The 20,084-nt window shown below is 29.5% G+C and overlaps 2 protein-coding genes across 2 annotated transcripts in view; one reads left to right on the top strand and one right to left on the bottom strand.

Annotated features, from left to right (window-relative positions):
- The window catches only part of LOC106689201 (uncharacterized), a 9,090-nt gene extending 8,558 nt beyond the window's left edge, over positions 1-532 (top strand). The window contains exon 9 of the mRNA XM_014434082.3: positions 26-532. Coding sequence (XP_014289568.1) covers positions 26-244 — 219 coding nt within the window. The 3' untranslated portion in view covers positions 245-532. The remainder of the gene's footprint in view (positions 1-25) is intronic.
- A 5,643-nt stretch (positions 533-6,175) lies between these two features.
- superdeath (Suppressor of ER stress-induced death) overlaps positions 6,176-20,084 on the bottom strand; it is a 24,403-nt gene continuing 10,494 nt past the window's right edge. The window contains exons 11-16 of the mRNA XM_014434079.3: positions 17,661-17,857; positions 14,413-14,612; positions 12,955-13,122; positions 12,401-12,544; positions 9,529-9,610; positions 6,176-8,156 (exon numbers count right to left, since the gene is read on the bottom strand). Of these exons, the coding sequence (XP_014289565.1) occupies positions 8,010-8,156; positions 9,529-9,610; positions 12,401-12,544; positions 12,955-13,122; positions 14,413-14,612; positions 17,661-17,857 (938 nt within the window). The 3' untranslated portion in view covers positions 6,176-8,009. The remainder of the gene's footprint in view (positions 8,157-9,528; positions 9,611-12,400; positions 12,545-12,954; positions 13,123-14,412; positions 14,613-17,660; positions 17,858-20,084) is intronic.

The following is a 20,084-nucleotide window of genomic DNA, read 5'->3' as shown; positions in this document are numbered from 1 at the left end:
ATTGTGTACCAACAGGAAAGATGAGGCTAAAATTTTAATAGACGTCAATGTAGATCAGCTGAGGATGGACAATGTAGTGTCTATTAATTCTTTTGATTCAACGTCTTTTTTTCAAGATAGTACGCAGATTAAAACTAAGAAAGCTCATGGGTCCAAAACAAAAAAAAATTCAAGTATGGAATCTTTTGATGTTCTATACGAAAACTTAATCGAAGAATTATGTTGTAATGAGATGCAATATTAATCCCTGACATATTTACTAAGCATTGCAAATACTATAATTTTATATTACTAGAATATTTTTAAGCTTTTATTATTATTGCTTGTAAATTATACTTTTAAATGGTGCTATAATGTCTTATAAGATATTAATTTTATCTTTATGTATTTGACATATTAATTAGGAAGATCACAAAATGTACATGTTGATTATGTATGAAATCAATGTTACCATTAGGGTGAAACTGTGATATTGTTTGTAAAACACATAAATTATTTTGTAAATATTATATAAATAAATTATATATTTTTATAGATTTATTTTATTACTTTTTAATAGTCCATGTTTTTGACCTTATTCCATTCCAATTGTTGAAATTTTATTAGAACCTTATCCCCTATCTAGCTCCACTCATCCTTATAATATGATGACATTGTAGAGGTTTATTGATTTCAGAGCTGTATATGACATTACTTACAGATTTATTGTTATAAAGCATGGTAGGTATGGAAATTCGTAAGCTTAGGTTTAGTTATAAAAAATAAAGTAAGTTTATTATTTATAGTTATTATGTCAACTTACTTATTTTTTATAGCTGCAATCGTATTGTGTATACATATATTGTGGTTGTATCAGTCACTTTTCTGGTTCTCAGTCTAAATGTGAGGTAAGAGCTAAATAGAACTGTCTAAACACATGGAAATAAAAAAATAGACAAATTAATTAGAAGTAATTTAGTATATTTTACTATTTAAAAATCCATTTGACTATTTTATGACAATTTCAAAAGTTCTTGAAATTAGAACTCTCAAGTCTCATTGAAGTTTTTTTGTTTGTTCTCGGGACAAAGACAGTCATTTAAGTGGCTGGATGTGATATCTGACTCTTAGCAAAACGAGGATTATCTCTCACTCCGACTCCATGGAAATGGGAACCAAGTAATCAAAGTCATTAACAGCTCTAAAAGCAGTAACCGATACATGGCGAGGAAGGTCAGGTGGTATGCGGTCACTTGGACTGATGTTTCCCTTCTACTGACTCCTGATAAATTTGCGGCAGCTTTTATCAGTGATGCATTGCTGAGACTTACAGCTGCAGCAAAAATGGGCGTGTGAGGCATGGGCATCTAGGATCCTTCTTTGGCTTAAGTGTCGGTCCATGCATTTCCTCATATTCTTACTTGCGAAGGTACCCATTGCAGAGGAACGGTAGTTCTTATAAGAAGCTTCTCCAGAAATCGTCTTCCCTCCAAAACTTCATTTGTGTTTGTTCAGCGCGTTGCCAAGGCTGGTAATGACAGCCTATGAGTGAACTTCATCAACTACCTTACATTGAACTTATCTTGTGGATATATGTAAACTTATTAAAATATCTTTTTCATATTCAAATCTGAACACAAGACCAAATTTTTCCTTATTTTTTCTTCATTGGTGAAATACTTTACCCAAGGTAAGGAAAAAAAATCGAATAACTACTATTAAATTAGCCCTACTCTAAATTTTTTTTTAAATTTGTAAATTTTTATAAAATAGTTAAGTAGATGTGCAAATAGTAAAATATATTAAATTACTTCTAATAAATTTATATTTTCACTACATATGTAATAACCTATATAGGTATTTATACGGCTGCAAGATCTGGGCTCTAACAGGTACCGTAGAAAGCAGAATTGAGAAATTTGAACGGAAAGTCCTCTGTTCAATTACAAGAGCAATCTGGGATCAGAGCCTTAACACATGGAGAAGACCTAACAGTGAACTGCTTGCAGAGACTAGTCAGTCAATATCTCATGATGTGAAGGGAAGAATGTCAAGATGGGCGGGACAGGCCTCGAATAGGGCTCGAAGACGGCTCTACACAACAAGAATACCAGCATAGTAGCACATGGGAGGCCAAAAGCTGGATGGATAAACAGAATCAACAAAGATGCGAAAGAGCTGCATGCAAACTGGAAAGCAGTAGCCCAAGATGGGGAAGTGTGGAGAAGGCGGTCAAAGATCTGTAAGGTTTGTAGAGCTAACCAAAAAAATATATATATGTATATATAGTTGACCGTAAAGATTAAATATAAGAAGATGGTCAGGGTTACAGTAAAAAAAAGAACAAATAGTTTAAAACTATTTTAATGTCCGACGTTTCGCCCCACTTTGCAGGGCTGTTCAAAGCGAACGGTTGAATAGCTATGTAAAATGCTGGAAGTCTGTGGTACAGATGTGAGTTTCGCCGTAGAACTGTAATTTCTAATCCTAGTACTGCGGCGGAGAGATGGGGGTGAATTATTTGAAGAAGAAGAGATAAGAGAGGGGCTAATAACAATACAGTGATGACAGTAGTTGGTCCCATTAAGCAAAGATGGAGATTGAGAAGCGAGTCGTTGGTTTTCAGGTGTTGCATTGGAGTGAAGAGTTGTGAAAGATGTATCTTTTTTAGAGCCCCGTAGATTATGCATCATATTATATGTGTATATATAGTTGACTGTAAAGATTTAAATATAAGAAAATGGTCAGGGTTGCGGCCAAAAAATGATCAAATAGTTTAAAACTATTTTAATGTCCGACGTTTCGCCCCACTTTGCAGGGCTTCATCAGGGCTGTTCAAAGCGAACAGTTGCAGGCCTACCTTCTACGCCATAACCCCTGATGAAGACCTGAAACTCAGGTCGAAACGTCGGCATAAAATAAATAAATATGGTTTTGTCTATTTATGTTGTTCTTTGCTGACTGCACCCCCCGACAAACTTCTCCAATCATTATATAGATATTTATTTTTTTGTAGTAATAAAACATATATTTATAATAATGGAAAGTATTGCGATCCTGAAAAAATTTGAATGAGAGTTTTCTATGGAAATATATGTTTTGAGGTCCCTTGATTAAAAAAACCTAGTCTCACAAAAAGGTTTGTGTGCCTGTTAGTGAACCGCCTAGTTCAAAAACGAAAAATCTTAAAAAAGTGACGTAAAATATTTAAGACGGTTATATAGTCTAGGATGTGACAGCAACTTATTCAAATTAAAAACCGACTTACTGGAAGTACCACTTTACAGGATCGATTACTTCCTTTTCTTTTTTTTTCTTTTTTTTTCAATTTTCTCCAAAATGGCTCTAACAATTTTTATTAACCCCGGTGAATCAATGACCAACTAAGTAATCTTCATACCAGACAGTCATTGTTAGCAATAATAAAAAATTGATAAATACAAAATATTAAAGAATTTTATGAAAAACTAAAGTATACTTAAGGATAAATAGTATAAATAGACATATCTGATTCGAATGGGAAAAGCTGATACTGCCCGATCTTTGCGGCTTGACGGCTGCGTTATCTTTTGTTAAACTGTTGTATTTTTATTAAATAAATCAATTTTATATCCAAATCCGTCTCAACACTTTATTTTTTCATTAGTCCAACATTTCGGCCTTTCTAGCCATCTTCAATACAAAAATCCTTCTCACATTAATTTATAATTTCTATTGCAGGCTATTCTGCCCAGGTCATTTTCTTTATTCAAAGTTCAAAACCTCTTTATTTAAAATTTAAAAACATTAACATTTATTTTTTCTATAAGATTATCAACAGTATAAAACACCACACCATATAACAAACCATTTATTATTTAATTTATTTAATAACAGAATAGCCTGCAATAGAAATTATAAATTAATGTGAGAAGGATTTTTGTATTGAAGATATCCCTGAAGATGGCTAGAAAGGCCGAAACATTAGACTGATGAAAAAATAAAGTGTTGAGACGGATTTGGATATAAAATTGATTTATTTAATAAATATTACCTTGTCTCAAAAAATTTTGAAATAATATAATTATTGTTGTATTTTTTTTAAATGTAAAATTTATATTTGTTATAAACACCTCAATAAACCCTAAATTATGAATTTCCACAGCAATAAAAAAATAAAAAATTCTTGTTCATATTTTTTGCCTTCTCTGCTCTTCAGAATTTTTTTTTTTTCAAAAACCACAAATCACAACATCTAAGTGTTATGATAGTAGAATACAAAAATTGTGAAGTATAAAAATTATTAATAAATGCTATAGTGACAAACAGGTCCATTTCAACTGCGGTTGATTGGCTTGGGCAAGATAGCCTTCAAATTTTAATAAATCAATGTGAGGTAGCGATACTGAAATTAAGTGGTTATTATTAATAATAAAACTACCAATCCCAAATAAGATAATCAAGATATATATAAAGAAATAATAAAGTTTAATTATACTATTTTTGCAGACTGCCATAGCACTCTTTCAAAGATCAGATTGATGGCTTTAGTACTCAACATATTCAATAAAAATAAAAATAAAATAAACCATTAATGGACAAAGCATTAATGAGGCGTACATGAAAAACAGGCAGTTATTTCATCCTAATTTCTGATTACTTTAATGAAAACTATGTATAATTATTAGTCAAAATTGATCGGCCTGCCAAGTATAGCTAGGGGAATAAAAAATTTCGGCTATTTCAAAATGTTAAAAAAAAATTAATTTTTCATTCAGAAATCTATATCTTCAAAACTAGCAACAACACTAGAAAACCTAAGAATATCTTTTATAGTAAACCAAATTTGCCAAAATATGATCCCTAATAGAGCTATGTACGTTTAATAGTTCCTGAGATATTTCTTTTTAAAAAGCAACATTTCATGAAATATATACTGAAAAATCAGTAGTTCGTGAATTAATTTTGAGAAATCCATATCTCAGGAACCATTCAACGCGCAAATGTCTATTAGAACTCAAATTAAAGCTAGTTGGATGTACTATAAAATAGTTAATGACACTTATCTTTGTAAGAGTGGTAATTTTCATGATATTCAACAAAATGCTGATTTCTAGTTGTTCAGACAAACATTTGATTTATGAAAAAATATATCTCAGAAACAATGAGAAATACAGATGTCAGCCAGAACTCTAATCAAAGCTAGTTAGATGTGGTATAAAGTAGTGTATAATGTTTATCTTTGTAGGGATAGTACTTTTTTATGATATTTCACAAAATAATTTCATAAAATGTTGATTTCTAGTTGTTCGGACAAAAATTTGATTTATGAAAAAATATATCTCAGAAACAATGAGAAATACAGATATCAGCCAGAACTCTAATCAAAGCTAGTTAGATGTGGTATAAAGTAGTGTATAATGTTTATCTTTGTAGGGATAGTACTTTTTTAATGATATTTCACAAAATAAATTCATAAAATGTTGATTTCTATTTGTTCAGAAAGACTTTTTTGATTTATAAAAAACAACATCTCAGAAAGTATTAGATGTACATATGTCTGCCAGCACTCAAAATAAAGGTAATTTAGCTTTCTATAAAGTAGTTTATGACAAATATCTTGGTAGGGAGTAGTAATTTTTATGATATTCACATATTAATATCAATTTTGCATATAAAATTTTATCCAATCTACTATAAATCAATTTATTTTGACAAAAATCATAAAAACTACTACTCCAACAAAGATAAAGTATATTAAATTAGTTTTAATTTTAATGCTAATAGAGATTTGTATGTCAAATAATTTTTGAGATATAGATTTCTCAAAATAAATTCAGTAACTACTGATTTTTTATGAAATGTAGCTTTTTCAAAAGCTATATATTGAATGTAAATAACTCTATTATGGCTCATATTTTAGCAAATTAACTGTACTTTAAATGATGTTCAATTGAAAAATTAATTTTTTTTAGCGTTTTGAAACTGCCACCTTTTTATATTCCCCCTACCTATACCTGGCAGACTCATCAATTTAGATTAGTAATTATACATAGTTTTCATTAAAATAATCAAAATTTGGGATGAAATAACTGCCTTTTTTCTCCTCTTGGGCACTTGTACTAAGAGGGCTTACAAAAAAATAATAATTACAGGTCATTAATAAAAGAAAAGTACAAATAAAAAATAAAAAATCTATTTTAAATAACTAAATGAATAAGGATACATAATTATATATAATACTGAATGAGATTTTTATATTTGTACAGTACATATTATGTTAAATTTAAAATTTAATGAAATTATAGTTACAATCAAAAGGTCTGAATCATCGTATATTAACCCTGTACTCGCTAAAAAAGCAAGTTTTAATTATACAATGTTTTTCACTTGGAAGGTTAATCTTTTTATTCTATGTGATTTTTTATTCTGAAAAATTCTAAATTTCCGACTATACACATCAACGTTTTGGGGCTACTCTCCCATCTTCAGGTTGATCAATCTGTTGCCCAAGTTAAATACATTAGTCTACTGTGACAGTGGAAATCAAATATAAAAAAATTAGTGTACATTACAAAATGATTAATTTATGAAAAAGTTTTTTAATATGTGACTATATAACTATTATTAAGGGTAAAAATAAAAAAAAATAGCTATTATTTATTTACAAAAAAAAAGAAAAAGAAAATGGCAAAGTATATTTTATAAGGGGTTGTGTATATATCTTTAATTATATTATTTATGTAGATTTTTATTTTTATCATATTCTTAAATCATTTTTGTTTTATCATATCCTTTAGTTTTGCTCCTTTCTCTCTTCTTTATATTAGATATCATGTTAGATATAGTATATATTATGTTGTTTAATATTATATATTTAATATTGTATTCTTATTTTCAATTAAGTTCACTCCATACTCATTATTAATTTATCAATTGCAAATTTGTATCATTATTATTTACTTCATAAGTTCTTTTAATTATTTTTATTTTCATTTCAGTATTTTATTAATTGAATTATTAGTTTTATCACTAGAAATTAATTCATATTGTACTGTTCTAGCTTATAAATTGTAGTAAACTCCACATCGCCCTAATAATCAAAAGTGCAACTAACTCATATTTCATTTATTTATGTTTATAATTTCTGTATGTTATTTGACACCGACCAAGTGATGTTCTGGTTGGACCATATTTGATGTAATTTTCTGTATAAATAAAAAAATAAGATAGTGGAATTTCAAATGGATCATCCTAAACATGAGGGAGGAGCCCTAAACTGCCGATGAAGGAACAATGTGTATAATGGAAAAATCTTGCAAGGATTTTTCACAATAAAAACTTACATGGAAAAAGTTATAATTATAAATGTAGCTATTTATAAATATATTTACAATATTGCAAAAATATATTAGCATCTTAAGTACTGTCATTAAATTCTAACCAACTATTTAAAGAAAACAATACAACTCTTTGAGATTAATTGATCTTAATTTTATATATATAATTTTTTTTTTTACAATTAAAGAAATTGTTTTGTACAAAAAGTATAAATTTATTATATACACTATTTAGCAATGAGGTGATATTTATCATTCGAAGGCAGCAGAATGTTGTGTTTTTATTCTAGATAATTCTCTTTGGTCGAATAAATTAAGTAGTTTATGATGAGCTCCATAATTTTTATTCAATTAGCTTCTTCTAATTGACTTTTTTAGCCACTAGACTTATATTTAATAATAATAATAATAATAATAACAACAAAAACTATATATACAACAATTAATCATCATTTAAAATTAAATTTGAGATGAATGTCGACGACAAAAGTTATAAAAATTAACTATAACAATAGCTAATACAAAATTTATCTTGCCAAATTTTTTGCAGTCGATATTTTAATTAAATCTTGAATAAAAAGTATTAAAAATCTGTATAAAAATTTTGAATAGGTAAAAACAGCTCTTAATATACTTATATTATATCGGTAGATACAGGAATGTCACTTGTAATTCTCAAAAAAATATTTAAAATACAGGATGATATTTCACTTAGACATTTTCAGACAACCATTCTTCTATCTGTTTATAATTTTGTTTCATCCAATTCACATTGACTTGAACTCTTTCCAATGACTGATCGAATACGGCAGTAGCAGAGCCCATTTCACCGATGTGGTCAGCAATAAATTCTTTCAGCTGAAACGATGATATAAAAAATATATATAAATGACTGTACAATTTAATTTAAAATGGTATGTTATAAATAAAGTTGAAAGTATAAGTGTCTGGGTTTATTCTTTCTCAAGAAAGTAAAACTTTATAATACTCTTCTAGAAACAAAGATTTTTTCAACTTCATAATTTTTTTATTTAAAATTTTTGTTCTCTTCTAAAAAAGAGCTCTATAACAAAGAATTGTAAAAAAAAATACTAAATGAAAAAAAAAAAAAATTAAACTAGATTGTTGAACTAGAAAGTCTCTATTTTATAAAAAAAAAAGGTTTTAGTGATCACCATGTAATATTTTATTTTACATATAAGTTGGGATAATAAAAATGAGTCGTGAAAAATTGAGTTTACCTGATGAAGAAAGCATTTAGCGAAAAAGAGAACAATTTGAGCAAGGAGTAGTGTAATTAAATGAACAGTTTATAATTTGTAAAAAGGGGATTGGCTCAGTGCGGAATTGGGCAACTATGAACCTAATAGCTGAAATTGCCATGGAAACGTTATTTATTTATCAATGGTTCATTCATGAATGCGGATCGTATCCATGGCAACTTTAGCTAGTAGTTTCATCCATAGCTAATTTTAGGCGTACCCTCTTAGTTTTTATAAAAATAGAATTGTTTAATGGGTTAATTGGTTTTAACATTTCGTTTTACACATGAAAAATGTTCAGAAAAGAATAAAAAAAATTTGCAAATCATCTATAAATTATTTAAAACGTCTTTTGATTGATTCAGTTTTATTCTTTTCCTCTTCTTCATTTTATATAATTTTTTTATACTTTATTTTTATTAATTAAGGCAATATTTTTTTTAAATTTAAGTTGATCTATTATTATTGTAACAACAAAATATTTTCACGAACTGTTTTTTAGGGCATTTATGGAAAGGGAAAAATTGTATCCTCATCATTTGTAAAACGAACAAGCTTTCAATTAAATGAAACATTTTATCTGAACAACAAAGGAACATTCCTTAGAATTAAGTTTGTGCCAATTATCAGTTTATAACTTCAATTCAACCTTTCTCATAAGTCATATTTACTATAAAATATGTTATAAATGTTAAACAAATTAAAACAAAAATTATTTCAGAGTATCATAAGAGGAAACAAGCGATGATCATTACAATGAAAACGTTTCACAGGAAAAAAGCCAACTGGGTCTGAGGAAAAAAGAGCATTATACTCGGTAAATTATTATATATGGGAATGTTATAACAAAGTTTCAAATGCTCATTTTTACATTTAATAAAAATAATTTTAACTTAAGAAGAAAGCACATTTTCTTGAGAGCGGTAAAAAATATTAAAATAGATAATCAAGTAAGAAACAATACATACCATTCTCAAATCAAATTCTGTATTCATGTCTCCTGTAGTCACTTTAATTATAGTGCTTATTATGAAGACAGGAGATCCAAAGCTATGAAAGAAAATACATCAGTTAGTCTATGCAAGGAATAAAGAAAAACCAAAATATAAAATTAATGATGATAAGTCAATAGTTGACTGTGGATATATATAAATGAGAAGGTGGCTGGAGGTAACGGTCAGTGAAGAACGCAGATAAATAAAAATTTGTTTATTAATACCAACATTTCAGCCAGAATTTCAAGCCTTCATCAGGGTTAAGAACAAAAAACAAGGTAACAACAATAATGAATAAAATCAATTACAGAATGATTTGAAAACAGCTAACATTATGGATAAATAAATAATCTTGAAAGATAATGTATAGGTAGTTTAAGTATTAAAATTAAGAAATAGGAAAGAATAAAAAAATAAAACACATATGTAATATATATTATAGTAAGTAAATAGATTACTTACATGTACATTTTCTTTCTCACTCTTTTCATAACTTTAATTGTAAATAATTTTCATTTTGCACATATATACTTACAAGATTTTCATATGTTCATATTCTTCATGATTTCATATTTATATTTTTATTTTTTTTTGGCCAAGACTCCCATTGGAGTCCTATACTGTCTAACCATGGTTCAGGGTCAAAGTTTTACATTTTGTGGGACCGCCACTCAATGAAAAATGTCAATGCCTCAGGCCGGGTTCGAACCGGAGACTGTCTTAACCACTGAGCTACAGGCGGCCGATTTCATATTCTTAATTTTAATATTATTTATTCTCATATAGCCTTTATCATCTCATAATGCTTGGACTATACAGGTCTTTCAACACTATTTATGTACCTATAATGTTAGTTATTTTCTAATCATTGCGTAATTTTTTTATTCATTGGTTGTTATCTTGTTTTTTATTCTTAGCCCTCATGAAGGCCTGAAATTCTGGTCGAAACATTGGCACTAAAAAATGAATTTTTATTTATTTGTGTTCTTCACTGGCCGCACCTCCAACCAGCTTCTCCACATTTAAAATTAATAATATTTGAAGAAGAATTGTAGCATATTAACACAAAAAAAGTCAAGATAATGAGAATAGAAAGAGGAGATGGAGTAATACGACTAAAGGGAGAGAAACTGGAGCACGTTAGAGAGATCAAGTACTTGCAAGCCCACCTTAAGGAAAATGGCTGGCTTAAAATGACTTCAAAATTGTCATATTTATAGATTCTCAGGCAGACTGTCCAGACTCTGACTCAGAATGTTACAACGCACTTGACAATGGTGTTGGAGTGCTGAAGGATCTTAGACCAGCTGCTGCTGAGAGAGCTGCAATGGGTTTCTTCGTACAGCTAAATTGATGGGGAAAAAAAAAAGTAGATGCGCTTTCTAAAAGAGGTTCTCTTGAGTCCCAACCAAACTTTCCCCTACCATAATAGCTTGATGTCTTTGAGAATTCACTCTGTAAGCTTAGCCAGCTCAAAGAAATGATGTCGGCACTTTTGGAAACTTGCCCATTACTATAAAACAACAGCAATAATTTCACTCAAGAGGAGATTATATAGGTAAAAAACATAGGTAAACTTATACTGGGCTGAGTGAGCATGGATGAAGTGCTTGTTTTTTGGCATTAAAAAAAAAAAAGAATGTAAGAGGAAAGAATGGTCAAGAAATATTTGGGATGGTGCAGGTAAAGAAAGTGTTCGACAAAAGAGAACGGGACTAGGTGCAGCCAACTGGTACGGGATCAAGGATTATGGATCCGGCTCTATAAGCAAGTTCCGCACATTGCTCTGTGGAAGAATAGGAATGATTAGGAAAAAAAATAATTGAAGATTAGACAAATTTCTATAAATTGACTTTGACCAGTTAGCTATCTTGGTACTGATTATCTACTTGGAAAGTGATTTTTTTTATTTTGGTAAAGTTTAACTTCAAAAACTTTAACAAAGCTGTTTATCACCACTAAAGTGGATTCTATTTGAGAGAGATGGTTAGGGCTGCAGTCAAGAAGGATGAAACAATAGTAATAACTCATAGTATAATGATAATTGTAATTATTTTATTAATATTTTTTGATTGTTTATATACCACCAGGGCCCTGTTTCATAATGAAAGCTTATTAGCTATTAGTTAATAGTACAAGTTAATATTAGTTAATAGTAGAAGTGTAGAAACTAGTGTGGTAATAATACTAATACTAATTTTTTTCATAATAGGGATGACTATTAGTGAAATTACAGGAATTAAAAAATACTGAAGTACAAGTTACTATTACAAGTCTGTGTAATTGAATTAAGATAAATCTATATGACTAATAGTATTAGTTTGTACTTTATTATGAAACAGGGCCCAGCTTTACATGTTTATGTTCTATTTTTTATATCATTCTTTTACCCTTACATTAATTCTAACTTCTTTGTATCTTTTTATTTTAGCTTCAGGAAGACCTAGAACATAGGTTGAAACATGGACAGAAAATAAATAAATGATTATTACTATGTTTGTTCCTTGTTGACTGCAGCTCTGATCATCTTCAAATTAACTTACTGTCAATCATCAATATACATAAAGTAAATTCGGTTGCATATTCTTCCTATTCTTAGGCTCTACAATCTGTAATAGCCTACAACCAGTATCGTTGCCTCCAGAGACAGCAGTTCTTTTGAGATCTTCATCTCGTGAGGAATATGAGTGGGTATGGATATGGGTACCATAGAGCAACAAAGATATTTCTTATATAAAACTATTTATGCACTTGCTCCAACTCGGCTTAATGTAATTAGTTATTGATTTAACTGTGGCATATAATATTTAAGATATAAATGTTTTTGAAAATTAAGAATACTTACTATTTCCTAATCCTCATCCAGTTATCCCTTAAAAACGCAAAGGCCAAAGGTTGACCAATCACGTTGTCTGAAACAGCTACAAAGACCGATGAGGCATCTTGCTTTCTTATACCTGATCCTTCGGTAACAGCCCAATGTAGATATCTGAAATTTATATAATTAAGAAGACATGGAAACATTTTGACATAAGTATTCAGTAAAATAAAATAACATCGTTAAAGTGATTTTTTCTCTTTTTTGTTTCATACTATAAGAACAAGCATTTCATATGTTCAATAGAGTGGAGGAAAAAGGAACATATGTTCAAAAAGTTTTGAGGATAGAATACAAATCCTAAAACATTGAGCAGTAATAAAAAATTTGGAAACCCTTCTTTGCTAATCATAAAAAGTTTATTTTAAAAATAGATTCTATAAAAAGAAGATGTTTTGAGTTTTAAAAAGATATGTGATAAAAGAATATTATAGGTCTAAGGAAAAATATGTATCATTTTTGTAACTTGATAAAAAATTATTTAAAATGTCTGTTCACACTTTAAAATTCCTTTCCATTACCTGCTGAGTATCCAAGTTTCTCTCGTGCAAGCGAGTGCTGTTAGAAGAAGTGATTTTTCCGAACCAACGTTGGACTTCAAGTATCTTTCCCAAGCAAAATCCCATTCAGCTTGTCCTCCTTCTCTTATAGCACTGCAGTATACAGTCGCTTTTAGGTTCGGAGATATTCTGAAACAAATTGGAATTTTCAAAGGGAAATTAGATATGATTTTTATATTAAAACATAAAGTCTAGTAAGTGAAACTGTAAAAAAGAAAGGATACAAATTTAATTGATCTAATGTTTATTCATGTTCACACATATTCATATTTATAAAATGTTCAGGCTGTCTCTACTTGAGTCTATAATGGTATATGCCTTAGAAACATGGACCGTTAACGACAGATTCTGCAAAAGGCTTTTAGTCTCAGTAATGGATTTTTGGAGAAAAGCAATGAGATAATCCAGATGCTAAATAATATGAGAACTGATGGAGGTTGAAACGAACTTACTTTAACAATAGAAGAAAAGAGATTATGTTGACTTGGATATGTTAAATGAATATTGGCTGGAAGACTGCTAAAGATAACTATAGAATAGAAAGTGGAAGGAAGAAGAGAAAGAGGAAGACCTAAAGTAAAATGGACAGATGAAGTGGAAGAAAGTTTGGCAGGGCGAAAGAGCAAGGTCTTGAATAGAGAAGAGTGGAAACAAATTGTGAAAGACATTTAGACCAAGGATAATCATAAAAGTTCTGTCTAAAAAATATGTTTAAATTTTAAAATAATGTTGATGACACATGTATACTATCAGTGAATAATGACCCATCAATTGTATCCCAAAATCTTCAGTCCCGTATCACAAACCTTGAAGAAAGGTGTAAAAATTAGAGAATTAAAATAAATTCCAATAAATCCCATTAAATCACCTTTGACCTTCCTCGTAAATCTACAACTTCCACTGAATCATCAAATTCCTCTCGTATCCAATCCTTACAATCCAAAATCCTTCATAAAGAAATACTCCTTATTTTGTCAAAATTAAAATCATCTATAAAGACCTCAATGTACAATATGTTGCCGATTTGGCCAGAACCAGATACCAATCCTTCCATGATAAACTCCCAAACCTACTATTTTTTAAACTTGCTTCTTCTATTCCTGACAATCCATTGATGCACCTGACTAGACCTCCTAATGCAGAAATGTTATTGGAGTGCTACCAAAGGGCAGTTTCTCCAAAAGTCTATATCATGCCATTGTACCATTTACATTACATTTAATAGACGTATTTTTCTGAAATAGAGTTGTAAATATCAATAAATAAATAGAAAAAAAATTGAAATTAAAAAATAAGCAACTTTTGTTAGGATTAATTTTTTAAATCAATCACGAAAGGTTTTGAACAATTTAATCACAGATTAAGTTAATATTATAAATAATATCTTCATTATATTAAGAACTCAGTATGAAAACTTACGGATTATTCCGATCTGGTTGAGGAGAACTTCTCCAGTTCTGGAACTGAGTAACAGCATTGCGCACGCAATCCTCATGGCCCAGAGCACAGGCCCAACGTAGGACATCCACACGCTTGTAAACTGTTAGCTGTGGATCTGAAGCGTTATCAACAAACCCAGTTTCATCGTATAATTTTTCTATTAAGCTAAGTATATATTTCTGTAATAGAAAAATATAAATTAACCACACTTCAGTATATTTCAAATTGATATTTAATACAATATTATTCCTACCATAAAAAAATTGTGATATAAAAGTCATAGAAAACTATAACAATAAGTCATTTTTTTTGGCTCACCAACCAAATTCTACTATTGTCATAAAACCAAGATAAAAATTAGAGTGATTTTGAGGATTTGGTCATTAAATTTATTAATTCTCTTATAAAGATAACATAATGCTGAGTCAGGACTCATTATATTTTAGAAAGTTTGACCTTAAATAAGGTTAAAATAATTTTTTTAAAAGTTATATATTCCTATTTTTTTTTTATTTTATAAAATAACTGAGATTATAATATATATATATTGGTCAGGAAGAAAGAAAAAATAGATATCAACTATTTATTTTCTGCTGATGTTTCAACCCACAATGAAGACGTACATCAATATAAGGGTAAAAAGTGACATAAAAAATGTAAAGATATAGATATAAAAACTGTCAAAAACTTAAATAAAATAATAAAGAGGATAAAAATAAAAAAAAAAAAAGAATTATTAACTAACAATAAAGTGAACAGATACATCATAATATGTATTATTGAAAAGATCTATTAATTTAATTTTAACTCCTGTTCAATCGTGTGCTTTGAACAGCCCTGATGAAGGCCTGCAAAGTGGGGCGAAACGTCGGAAAATAAATAGTTGTAAACTATTTTTGTTTCTCCTTTGACCGCAACCCTGACCATCTTCTTATATATCAATTTTTACGGTCAACTATATATACATATATTAATTTAATTATTTGAGGAGACCTAATAACTGACAAATAGTAAGTGTAATAGATAAGTTATGATTATATAAATTAAATGTGATAATCGCAGCCTTGACCATTTCCTTATAATATTCTAAATATGACATATAATGCCAAATTACATTTTTTTTTTTTTTAGATAGATAATTCAATTTAGCAATACCTAGTAAACACTTTCCTTAAGGGGTAAGAGTGAATGAGATATCTGAAAAACTATTCAACCGTAAGCGATTTTGAAGCAAAAGTGAAATATTTTGTTTTTGTCTGGTTACTTTACTGATATTATCATCAAAAACAGTTAAATCTCATCTGAGATTCACATATTATTATCATCAGTAACAGACATAAATCCAGAGCAAAGAACATAATTAAATAAATGTAAAAGGAAGATGGTCCAGGACCATCCTAAGTGGATAAACCATTTATTGTGGGCCAACATTTTGCCCCACTTTGCAGGGCTTTTTGAGTCCATCAGGCCTTAATGAAGCTCTGTAAAGTGGAACGAAACATTTGCTCACCATAAATAGTTTATTTACTATTTGAGTTATTTTGAACTGCCCTTAGAACATCTTTCTTTTATATATTATGCATGGTCAATCAACAATCTTCCAATTTAATATATGAATTAACAAAAAAAAAAAACTTGTATATTGATGTGCTAGTTTGCAGTATCCTGGGATATCGTGATAGTAGTATGTGAACTCTAAATGTTCTTTGTTCCATAACAGAGATCTGCAATTAAATCTACTGTCATATTTTTCTAAGAATTTGATCATAAAAAGTAGAAAATTGTCAAGTAAAAATTAAAATCACCAAATAACGCCTGTTGATCAGATTCGATACTTAGGACTCTATTTTGACAAAAGACTTACTTGGAACCCACATATAAGACTTAAATGACAAGAAACTGCTTGTAGCTTCCGATTGCTACAACACCTGCTTGACAAATGCTCTAAACTTCCCATTTACTAAAAAAAATTAGTATACACTACGATAATCAGACCAATTTGGACATATGGAATTGAGCTCTGGGGCTTTACCATCACATTTTTCCTACATCCAATCCTTACAATCCAAAATCCTATGTAATCCTTGATGTTCCTTATTATGTTACTAATAAACTCATCCACAAAGACCTTTACATCCCATTCATTGCAGATTTGGCCCAAAACAGATATGTGTCTTTTCATTCCAAACTCATTACCCATTCTAATCCATTAATTCTTAATCTCTCATACTTAACAATCCCTGATAATCCACCGAGGTGTCTGAAAAGAAGATGGCCCCGGAACCTTCTAATTTAAATTAATGCTTAAAGTACCACCTGTTGGTGTACTTTAAGCATTAATTTAATCTTCCTTCCCAAGATTTTCAAGTGTAAATGGAACATTTCAGATATTTACTTATTGTATTTATTATTAGGTACAGATGTAAATTACATATAAATAAATAAAAAATCACCAAAAATTTCGGAGAATGGCTTCTGAAGGTTCACTTACCACAAAAATAAAAACAGACTTATAGGGGGATAAATATTGACGATACTACATGGCAAAACTTGAAAGGTCTAACTCAATCAACATTTTGGGGTTGATGTTTTCACGTTAGAAAACTTTTGTATCTTAAGGTGGATCCACATGTTGGCCGCTCGCCACGAATCGGAGGCTTGTATAAATGCTTGGTAAACAAAGAGCTGGAGATGTGGATGGTCCCACATGTCAGTGTTATTCAGAGAGCCAAGCATGGTGGACGTACAAGAGATTTCAGCTATTGAACTGGGATTATATTATTTTTATTACAAAAAAAGAAAATTAAAGGAAATTAAATATAACTAAATAAGATTAAATAAAACTTATCATAAAAAGTACCAGCAAACACCTTTAATCTCCTAACAGCTCTCAGTTGCAACTAGACAAAGAACAATGGTGGAGATGCTACACGAGCGCTCTCACGAATCCCTTTGTTCTGTGTCCAAAAAACAGACCCTCGACGGATCGGCAACGAGCTTAGGCCAACTCGAACAAACCACCCATCCACATGCTCGTGCATGTCTGAGTTCGCCATGGCTTGGCCAACATGTAGAGGCCCCTTTATATGTGGCACATCAGTGCTTAAAATTCATACTCCATCTCTTAACAGTTTAGGGTTTAGATTTAATGAGATAATTATATAATAACACCACACTAAGTTAAGTTTGTTAGTGATAAATAAATTATCTAAAAATCAAATAATTACCTTAAATTTATCATAGATTGGCATTTTATTAATCATGACATCCATATAACCTATATCGGAGAATGCAGCTGCCCATGGAATGTATGAAATTTCTTTGTTTAAGTATTTTGTGATATTTAGTGCAACTGAATAATTGATCACACCAGCTCTGGCTAAATGAAGACTGTCAGCTACAATTTGCCCTCTATTTATTTCACCTTAAACAAAACAAATATAATAATATATAGTAAATGTTCAAAAGAAATCATTTATTGTTAAACAACAATTGCAAACCCATTACCAATTTGGATCAATTTTTAATAAGATATATGGATTAATTACCATTCGAGAGTTTGGGAAGTATACAATGCCAGTTCATATTTAAATAATAAATATTATTAATAAATAATAATAATTAAATATAGTTTAGACCAGCTTGTGATGGACAGGCATTGGTGGATTGCTATCATTTTTTTATCAAACTACCCCGGGTAACAAGATAACAGAACCTGATACATGCCCAAATTGAATAATATTAGCCCAAATTGAATAATATTAGACCAAATTGAATAATATTAGCCCAAATTATTTATATAAAATCCTAGAAGTATCCACAGAATCGTGTCTTAAATTGTTATTTATATATGTTACCCAAAACCTTAAACTTAAATCTGGATAACTGTCTTCTGAATATGATATGTAGTTTTCATCTGTTCGAAAATGTTAAATGTGCAGTGCCTTTTTACTTTCAATTAACAGTATATGTAATATTTAGGAAAAGTAAGTATTGCGAAAGAATTATGAATTTGAGTTTTCGACCGAAATCCATGTTTTGAGGTCCCCATGGTCTAGCTCAAAACGAAAAGTCATATGAAACTGAAATTACTTATTTATGGTGGATATATACCTGCGATGTGACAGCAAATATTTTGCAAAAACCGACTGACCGGAATTGCCAGTTTATAGAATTGAGTTTTCACATTTTTTTTTTATTTTCTCAAAAACGATTTTAATTAAACTTGCTGAATCAATGAGCAATTAAGTGGTTTTGAACATCAGATTGGTTTTATTCTCACTGAAATAGATTAACAGGTCTTAAATGCTGAATTTTTAAAAAATATTCCTTTAAAATACCTTTAATTTTTTTTTTTATTGAAATAAACAGTTCTCATTGTTAGCAATAATGTACAATATATAAATAATTTAGAATGTAGAATGTATCCCATTATTTTATACTTTACTTTTCCTTTGTTTGTTTCATTTTTTGTTGATCCTTTGTTTTTCTGTTTTTTTTTTTTTTTTATTTATTTATTAATATTTCTTTTCCCTCTATTATCTATATTACCATTGTTCACCTAATTTAAATACTTTTTTACTATGTTTACTTTACAAATTATTTTCGTTATTGTGGCATAACTACCATCCCCACTCCTCCCAATACAAACAGTCACTTTATCTTTGACTGCCGTCAAAACAGGTATGCATTCTGTCTCATCATTTGATTTGTATTTTTTATTTTTTCATCTCTTTATTTGTACTTTCTTTAATATTTCTTCTCTTATCTATCTGTTACTATTACCCTTTTCATTTACTATTTACATACAACCTTTAATTTTTCTTATTATATCTTACTTTTCATTTTATACCCCTGTTATTTTACACTTATGTTTTTTCTTTTTTCCTTTTTGTAACTATAGTGTTTGTATCTTTTTTAGCCCTGGCGAAGCCCTGCAACATGGGGCGAAACGTTGGGTCAATAAAATAGTATAATTATTTACTATTTGAGTTTTTTTTTTATCGCACCCGGACCATATTCCATTCATCTATACACACGGTCAATCAATAATCTTCCAGTATAAAGAATTGTATCCACACACAACACAAGATTTGTATTCCAATAATATAATAAAAAAATATATATATCAAAATAAAAAAAATCTGTACTGCTACAACCAATGAAGGGTCAAGGGTCATATAATACTTTGTAAGGAAGTACTGTTACTGCTACTAGACCAGCAGTTGTGCAAGGAGGTGGTTTGGTCACAATCACGCTCGACAGCCAGATTATTTTTTTTTTTCCAATTATTCCAAATTAAGGGTACCCAATTTATGAGGCAGGGCGGACCGTGGAGGACTCACGAAGGGTTGCCTCATGACCACAGTAACAGAATTAATAATTATATTATTTCAATTTCTTGAGACAGGTAATTCTTTATTAAATAAATCAAAATTTGTATCCTTACTTGTCTCAACACTTTTTATTTCAACAGTCCAACGTTTCGGCCATTTCAGCCTTCCTAAAGGACATCTTCAATTATAAATTCTTCCTCACATTAAAATTTAAACTTTTTTATGCAGGCTATTCTGCCCAGGTCATTTATTATAAGTTAAAAACCTATTTTTTTATTTAAAATCATAAATATCTAAATCTTCTTATTTTAAAAT

The sequence above is a fragment of the Halyomorpha halys genome, unplaced genomic scaffold (genome assembly GCF_000696795.3).
Source record: "Halyomorpha halys isolate HHAL.00 unplaced genomic scaffold, Hhal_1.1 Scaffold1300.1, whole genome shotgun sequence".
Lineage (NCBI taxonomy): Eukaryota > Metazoa > Arthropoda > Insecta > Hemiptera > Pentatomidae > Halyomorpha > Halyomorpha halys.
Note: the sequence above shows the minus strand (reverse complement) of the source record. Positions and strands in the feature narration are given on the sequence as shown.